The 8,316-nt window shown below is 36.7% G+C and overlaps 2 protein-coding genes across 2 annotated transcripts; both read right to left on the minus strand.

Moving 5' to 3' along the window:
- Positions 1-1,638: 1,638 nt before the first annotated feature.
- LOC109152718 (G-type lectin S-receptor-like serine/threonine-protein kinase CES101) lies at positions 1,639-3,343 on the minus strand. The gene is made up of 5 exons (XM_019300369.1): positions 3,143-3,343; positions 2,812-3,022; positions 2,449-2,686; positions 2,165-2,315; positions 1,639-2,084 (listed from the first exon to the last, which is right to left on the minus strand). The coding sequence occupies exons 1-5, from the start codon at positions 3,341-3,343 to the stop codon at positions 1,776-1,778; spliced, it is 1,110 nt and encodes a 369-aa protein (XP_019155914.1). The 3' UTR covers positions 1,639-1,775.
- A 118-nt stretch (positions 3,344-3,461) lies between these two features.
- LOC109152719 (G-type lectin S-receptor-like serine/threonine-protein kinase At1g67520) lies at positions 3,462-5,790 on the minus strand. The gene is made up of 2 exons (XM_019300370.1): positions 4,500-5,790; positions 3,462-3,546 (listed from the first exon to the last, which is right to left on the minus strand). Exons 1-2 carry the CDS (start codon positions 5,788-5,790, stop codon positions 3,473-3,475), a joined length of 1,365 nt encoding a protein of 454 aa, XP_019155915.1. The 3' UTR covers positions 3,462-3,472.
- Between the last annotated feature and the right edge of the window lie 2,526 nt (positions 5,791-8,316).

Here is an 8,316-nt window from a genome sequence, read left to right on the forward strand (position 1 = left end):
AAATGCAATTAGGCCACTGAACGAAAAAAAAAAGTGCAATTAGGTCACTGAACACTTCAAAAACGTGCAATTAGGCCACTGAACTCTCCAAACGTATGCAATTTCACCGATAGCAGGTTACCATCAATTTTAGCAGGTTACCTGCTTATGTGGCAGCTGAGTTGGCATTTTTAATAATTTTTAATAATTAATTTTAATAATAAATTTTAAAAAAAAATTGAAAAAAAATTAAATAAAAAATAAAATAAAGTTGTTTTTATATATATTTTTTAATTTTTTTATAAAAATTTATTATTAAAATTTATTAAAAATTATTTAAAATTTATTAAAAATGCCAACTCAGCTGCCATGTAAGCAGGTAACCTGCTATCAGGTGAAATTGCACATTTTTGGAGTGTTCAGTGGCCTAATTGCACTTTTTTTTCGTTCAGTGGCCTAATTGCATTTTCAGGTTACGTTCAGTGGCCAATTTGAACCTTATTCCTTTAAATTTTAATCAATCAAACCAAGTTGATAGAGTATAACTTAGTCTTTGTTTAGAAACCCGTGAAATCATTTTCTGGATTCTTTATAATTGGCAAAATGGAAAATGTAAGGTCAATGGAAAACAAAGTCTTGATCAATGAAAATGCCTAACATTTTCAAGAAAATGACTTTTTTTTTTTTTTTTTTTGGGATAGTCCTTTTCCAACTTTTCCTTCTCCATAGTCTATCCACCTCTCTACCTATATGAAATGTCCAACAGCCGGAACTTCTAGAAATCAGTCGACCAGACAGGTTTTCACTTCCGAAACCAATCGACTAGACTGGCTTTCAAAGTGAAAGTGAAACCTTATAAACAATTCCAAATCTGCTTGTCTTAATTTGCAATTAAGTGAGAAGTTGTTTGTTGTAACTTCAATACATTCGTAACTAAAAACTTTAACATTAACATTTTCACCGTTGTTGAGTTCATGAATATCAATATAATCATCTAATATCAATAAATATTTAAGTTCTTGCTCCTTTCTTGGTTCTTCGGTTAGAATGTATTTAATTAGATGATTATACATGATATTACCGTACACAACCTAATAGGCACGAGTAAATTTAATAAATTGAGTACGTTGTTTTCTCCGCCTCCACCACAATAGATGCAAGCCTAGAAGGAGTAGGTATATTGCTGTGGGTATAAAAATCCGACATATCCACTTCTTAATTCCTAACTTACCCTTAGCTGACCAGGATCAATTTTAAGATTTTTATGGTCCCATTTTACTAAATAAATGAGATTTTATCAAAATCACAATTTGAGCTCCCCTCTAAAATTTGAAATTCTCTGCGGTAGCCTAATTTACACAGCCTAAAATCCGGCCCTGAGCTGGACGGTTCAGAACATATAGAGGTTTCACAATATCGGTGGTGTCCTATTCAAATGGCAAATATAAGGGACATGGTCGGTGGACAAAGGCTAATATAATAAACCAGTCCATGACTCCAGGGTACATATCTGCCTGCCAATTTTGACTCTGAAATATAGAATTTAAAGTACTACATGTCTTTAGGACAAAAGCATAATATGAATTTCTTTTAGTTTGGGGTTTAAACTTATAAAATATAAATCAACTAGCAATTGTTTTTAAGGCATGACGGATTTAATAATATACAGTGTTTTATTACCATGTTAAGAGATGAATGTTGAAAAGTAAAATCAGAAGGGAAAAGTAAGAATACTTTGTGAGATTTTGGCATTATGAACTACATTCAATATAAATATTTCATTTCAAATTGCAACACTATCTTGCCTCCATTGCTGAAATGGAGAGTTGATTCACTGTGAACTTTTCTGACCTGTCTTCTTGAAATCCATGGACCACACTGTATCTGGAGACAAATGCAGGTTTCTTGGGCTTTTTCAACGCCAAATTCTCGTTGGTTAACATAGAAATAACATCGGACATAGATGGTCGGTCGACTGCGAGGTCTTCTACACACAGCAATCCCAGGTTTATGCATCTCTGCAACTGTTCTTCCTTGAGAGATATGTTGTTTAATGCTGGATCAACAATTTGTAGCACTGCATCTCTGTTCCATAGCTCCCATGTCTGCAACAACACTGATTATTGCTACCAAATATATTGCAACTAACCACCAAAACAAATGCTTAACGTTGTATTAGGCTTACATGTTCGACCAAATTCAATGGCCCATCCTCACTGCGGAAGTAACTGTTCTTCTTGCCGCTTATAATTTCCAACACTAGTACTCCAAAGCTGTAGACATCTGACTTGGTAGAGAAAATACCTTCCATTGCATACTCAGGGGCCATATAGCCGCTATTTTAAATTGAAGTATACATACATAATGGGTTAGGAAAGAAATTAAATTCAATTTGTAGTTTAATTTCAAGTAAACTTATGTTTTGAAAAGGAAACAAAAGAATAAATGAATATATTTCTTTTGACTTACAATGTTCCACTTAACCTCCTTGTGTTTGATTTTGTTTCATTTTGCTGGAGAATCTTAGCCATACCGAAATCTGAAATTTTCGAATTCATATTCTCATCAAGTAATATGTTGCTAGCTTTCATATCTCGATGAATGATTCTTACTCTTGAATACTTGTGAAGATAAAGCAGCCCTTGTGCAATTCCTTCAATTATGCTGAGACGTTTCTCCCAAGGCAAATGCTCTTTTCGATTTGGATCTAGGCTTGATGAAACAATATTATTCTTAAGTTTAAAACTAGAGAGTTGAGATGCATCAATTGTAGATATATATATATACACACACATACATGGAATAGTAATTAATTGAAAAAAATATGCATACCAAAGAGGAAAAAATCTAAGCTTTTATTAGGCATAAACTCATAGATGAGCATCCTTTGGTTGCCATGAATGCAAAAACCAAGTAGCTTTACAAGATTGGTATGTTGGAGTTTTGCTATCAACACCACCTCGTTTTTGAACTCCACGAGCCCTTGTTTTGAATTTTCTGACAATTGTTTTATAGCTACTTCTTGTCCTTCTGATGTTACTCCCTAATAATATCAAAGTAACTTCAATTCATCGAACAAGACATGAAAACCAAGCAACAAATTAAAGAAGTCATGCAGGTAGCATAGAAGTACAGAACCATCATTGTCGAATCCAAAGAGTACCTTATAAACACTTCCAAAACCGCCTTGTCCTAATTTATGGACAGGTGAGAAGTTATTTGTTGCAGCAACAATCCATTCATAGCTAAAATGTTTGAGATTGCTGCCCTGAACGCATTCATCATTGCTGAGTTCATGAATGTCAGTGTATTCTTCTAAGGTGAATAAATCCTTTAGTTGTTGTCTGATTTCTTCTGCTAACATATATACAATACACCATTACACACAGTTCAAGAAATGTACGTGAATAGATCCATGAAAACTTACCTTGTTTTCTCCTTCTCCGTCGCAACTGAAGCAAGCCCAGCAGGATTATGAGTATGGTGGCTATTATTACAATGGTATAACAATCCTTTTCCACTTTTTCGTTGAGTTACTGCTACTACTTTTATGATTTTTATCTCCTTCTGCAATCCAGTTCTAGCAATATAATTAGCATGGGTAATACCAGCGTATATATGCATGAGAATATATGTCAATCGGGAAGGGATCAGGTCCTGGTGGTGCTTCCCGTGCGATTGACTCACATTAAACATTACACTGACGCAATTTAAGTACACAACAGACGCACATTAAACATACAAACAAAATACATTCAGAACACAAACCCACGCACCTTAAGCACAAAACTCACGCACCTTAAACACAAAATTCACACACCTTAAGCACAAAAACACACATACCTTAAGTTTTAACAACAACACACATACCTTAACTTTTAACAACTCATATTAAGTAAACACTCACGCACCTTAAGCACAAGACTCGCACCTTAAGCACAATACTCATGCACATTAAGCACAAAACTCATGCATTTTAAAATTTCAACAACAACACACACTCACGCACATTAAGCACACAACTCACGTACCTTAGGCACAAGACCCACGCACTTAAGTACAAAACTCATACACATTAAGCACTACACACTCACGCATATTAAGCACAAACCTCACGCACGTTAATCGACTCATACACATTAAATACAAAACTCACGCACATTAAACACTACACACTCACGCACATTAAGCACAAACCTCACGTACATTAAGCACACAACTCACGTACCTTAGGCACAAGACTCACGCACTTAAGTACAAAACTCATACACATTAAGCACTAAGCACCTTAGGCACAAGATTCACGCACTTAAGTACAAAACTCATACACATTAAGCACTAATCACAAACCTCAGGCACGTTAAACGACTCATATACACATTAAATACAAAACTCACGCACATTAAGCACTACACACTTACGCACATTAATCGTGTGCACAATCGCATGGGAAGCTTTCACCCGCAGTGTAACTTAAAGCCATGCATGAGAATGTGAATTCATCCTGTTTCATGACTTACCCTTAATTGGACGGTTTATAACATAGACATTTGCTGATAGGCCAGTGTTGTCTTGTTGAAATTGCAAAGATGTTCCCCTCCAATACATACACCCTTTACTGTAGGCTAGATAGCCAACGCAGTCGCAGTCCTTCCAGCATTTCTCTCTGCAGTCACTGGGGCTATCAGTGGAGTCCAAGGCTGTGTAGTTTTGAGGCACTGCGACTCCTAATTGGGTGGAGTTGAAGAAGAACCCAGAATTTCCCTCGAACGTTTGCGCACCATCCCTGCACGCCGGTTGTTCCCAAACCTCACACCCAATTGATTCCTGGGTTCTATTCTCGTACCCGTAACACTTGCGGGTGTCAATAATGAGGTTACCGTTGATGATGTCGTACACCAAGCCCTCAGGCTCCAGTCTCAAAGCCACTAGAGGATAAGGAATATGATCAGATCGGTTGGGTTTGGGTGCAATGGTGAAATAGTCCTCTGTTTTGGTCGAAATGTTGAGGAATTGGAGTTTGGGGAAGAATAAGTGGTGGAAATGTGTAGTATTCTTCAGCTCTCCGCTGCTCCAATGAGCCACTCCTCGGTACTTGATAACCAGTCGCCGTTTGATTGGTTCCCATTCCAGACTAAACGCCCCCGGGGCCGCCGAATACCCGTTCAGCCATGATGTGACACTCCATTTCCGACCCGTTCTATGGTTCACGCCCAACTTCATCCCCAGCAAAAGGGTATCCGTGGGGTTTTCGAAGCTACTCCACACTTCCTGCCCCCATGACCCATCGGCGTTCCTCTCCCGAAGTACCAACTCGCCGGAATCCTGTAAAGTGGCTGACACATTCCGGCTAGTTCGCTTCGATGAAACCGGGTAAGGACTGCCTTGACTTTCGTTGTGCGTGAGTATCAATCTCCCAGAAGCATCTATGAGAAGCTTAGGAGAGGAATTTACTGGGAGAGGCGCTTCTCTGTTGCCTATCCATATCGGCCTTTTACCCGCAAGGCTTCCGGTCAACCATACTGCTAAGTAACTCATTTGCGTCCTCTCCGTTGTAAAGAATCCTAAGGTGAAAGCCTTGTCGGCGGACACAAGAAAAGTGGATTCCGACGAGTTCAACACATCACCTTGTTTCATACTGTTCGTCTGCGACGAAGCAACTGAGGCCACAGGACACAAAATCACTAGGAAAAGCAGCACTTCCATGGCTAGAAGCTTCATCCTATCCACCAATGCTTTAGCCTTGGGGGTTGAAGAAATTGGGAGATCTAAACTGTGTTTCAAACTAAGTTTAATTTCGTCACCTTTCATGGCTGTTTCGTATATTTGGTTTTTTCTGGGATTGGGCTTTAAAAACCAATCAACGTCTAATTTTGTGTGCTAAGTGTGGTGCACGTGAAATTTGGTAATTTTTTTATTTTTTATTTTTTACAATATTTTATGGTTTAGATAAGGAAAATGACAACTGTATTATTGTTCACATTTTATTAGACTAAGGCAATAAAAATTAGGAATAACGTTGAAATTGGTCATGAAATGTAATGAAAAGTGCAATTAGATCATTGAACGAAAAAAGAAGAAATGTAATTAGGCCACTAAACTGCACACAACAATGCAATTAGGCCACTGAACTTAAAAAAACTACAATTAAATCCCTGAACCAACCAATTTTATGCAATTAGTCTTATTTGTAAGTTTTTCAAGTTGTTAGTAGGTCACCCCTTATCAAAAAAAATTTTTTTAAAAAAATTATTATTTAAAATAATTATTTAAAGTTAAGAAAAAAAAAAAAAAAAAAAAAAACAGATCGCCTCTGCCGAAGACGAAGAGACCCTCTTTGTCTCCCGCCATGGAGATGTCTCCATGCCCGGAGACGAAGAGACTCTTCGTCTCCGGCCATGGAGACGAAGAGTTTCTTCGTCTACGGCCATGGAGACGAAGAAGTTATCTCCGTCTCTATGGCCGGAGACGGTATCTTTTTTTTAAAAAAAATAAATAAATAAATAATTATTTTAAATAATAATTTTTAAAAAATATTTTAAATTAGAGGTGACTTGCTAATTATCAAACCTACAAATTTGACTAATTGAATATAATTGGTTAGTTCAGGGCCCAATTGTAGCTTTTTAAAGTTCGGTGGCCTAATTGCATTATTGAGTGCCGTTGAATGACCTATTTGACCTTTATTCCAAAAAAAAAAATGCAATTAGGTCATTGAACACACCAAATGTATGCAACTTCACTTGATCGCATGTTATCATTCATTTCTACCGATTACCTACTTAGGTGCATGGTGAGTTGACATTTCAGTTACCCTCCAACACCTGCCATATTCCAATAACATATGAAACATACACCACAAATAGTATAGACCCAAGCATAGCTAAAAACTTTGAGATTGCTATTCTCACCATTGTTGAGTTCATGAATATCAATATACTTCTCTTATACCTCCATATCCATATAAGAATCCATACCCACTTCTTTAAGTTACTGTCGTTTTCTTCTGCAATCAAATACTAGCAATTAACGCTTCGAAAATTTACATTTCAAGTGGTTATTTTGAAATATTAACTTGAGTTGGGTTATTTCTTATTTAAGTTGAGCCTAATTGGATTCGGATTATCTTAATTGAGATGATGAACTTGATTTATATTATACGTTCAAAATTAATAATGAGCGAATGTAAAATTAATTTCAAAGGAGTACTCATTAAAATTTGAAACTTGCTTCATCTTTAAAATTAGAAAAGTAGAATTTGAAGAGGCTTTTAAGTAGCTTTTGTCCTCAGAAAAATATGTAAATTTATACTGCACTAAGAACCTTGCCTCCATAGCTGAAATAGAGAGTTCATTCACTGTAAACTTATTTGATTCGTCTTCTTGAAATCTGTCTGCTGCGATTCGTGAAAAAAAAATCCTTTCTTTATGTACTCGGGGGGCCATGTAACCATTGTTTTATATTCGAGAATATGTATAGTTTATGGATTTGGAAGGAAGATTTGAAAAACTTTTTTTAAAAAAATCATAAGAGAAAATGAATGAAGTCAACTTCTTCCCACCGACCGTGTTCCACCAAACTTCATTTCTTTTGCTTCTACGGCATTTTGCCTTAGAATCTTAGTTATACCAAAGTCTGAAATCTTTGGGTTCATATTTTCGTCGAGTAATATATTGTTAGCTTTAAGATCTTTATAAATGTTTTTAAAGCATGTTGGCTTTAATCAATATAAAATGTTTTATTGTCATGTCTCCAGCGCAACTGAAGCAAGCCCAGCAGGACTATGACTATGGTGGCTATTGTTATTACAAGGGATATAACAATCCATTTCCACTTATTTGAGTTACTGCTACTACTTCCATCTCCTTCTGCAATCCATTTCTAGCAATTAGCATGGGTTATATCAGCGTATATATGCATGGGAATTACTACTGGAAATTATGGATTTTCTGACCACCTGTAAGTGATCTTAAATCAATTTGAAAGCAAAAGCAACAAAGATTTTTCCGGATACCAAAAGTGGTCGGAACAAGGCTTTCGACTTGATTTAAGATCACTTTCAGATGGTCGGAAATTTCATAAAGTCACTAAGACATTCCGGCTAGTTCGCTTGGATGAAACCGGGTAAGGAGTGCCTTGTTTCTCATTGTGTGTGAGTATCAATCTCCCAGAAGCATCTATGAGAAGCTTAGCAGAGGAATTTGTTGGGAGAGGCGCTTCTCTGTTGCCTATCCATATCACCCTTTCAACATCAACTCTTCGGGTGAAACTTCCGGTGAACCATATTGCTAAGTAAGTCATGTTGGTACTCTCCGGCGTAAAGAATCCTAAGGTGAA

This window comes from Ipomoea nil, unplaced genomic scaffold (genome assembly GCF_001879475.1).
Source record: "Ipomoea nil cultivar Tokyo-kokei standard unplaced genomic scaffold, Asagao_1.1 scaffold2480, whole genome shotgun sequence".
Classification (NCBI taxonomy): Eukaryota; Viridiplantae; Streptophyta; class Magnoliopsida; order Solanales; family Convolvulaceae; genus Ipomoea; species Ipomoea nil.

What these genes read in the sequence shown, in the direction of transcription:
- LOC109152718 (XM_019300369.1), bottom strand. Translation starts at nt 3,343, where the DNA reads ATGTTAGCAGAAGAAATCAGACAACAACTAAAGGATTTATTCACCTTA. An exon ending in GTTTTGGAAGTGTTTATAAG is followed by an intron (nt 3,023 to 3,142) that starts GTACTCTTTGGA and finishes TGATATTATTAG; the next exon opens with GGAGTAACATCAGAAGGACA. An exon ending in CTTAGATTTTTTCCTCTTTG is followed by an intron (nt 2,687 to 2,811) that starts GTATGCATATTT and finishes CATCAAGCCTAG; the next exon opens with ATCCAAATCGAAAAGAGCAT.
- LOC109152719 (XM_019300370.1), bottom strand. Translation starts at nt 5,790, where the DNA reads ATGAAAGGTGACGAAATTAAACTTAGTTTGAAACACAGTTTAGATCTC. An exon ending in TATAAACCGTCCAATTAAGG is followed by an intron (nt 3,547 to 4,499) that starts GTAAGTCATGAA and finishes ACTGGATTGCAG; the next exon opens with AAGGAGATAAAAATCATAAA.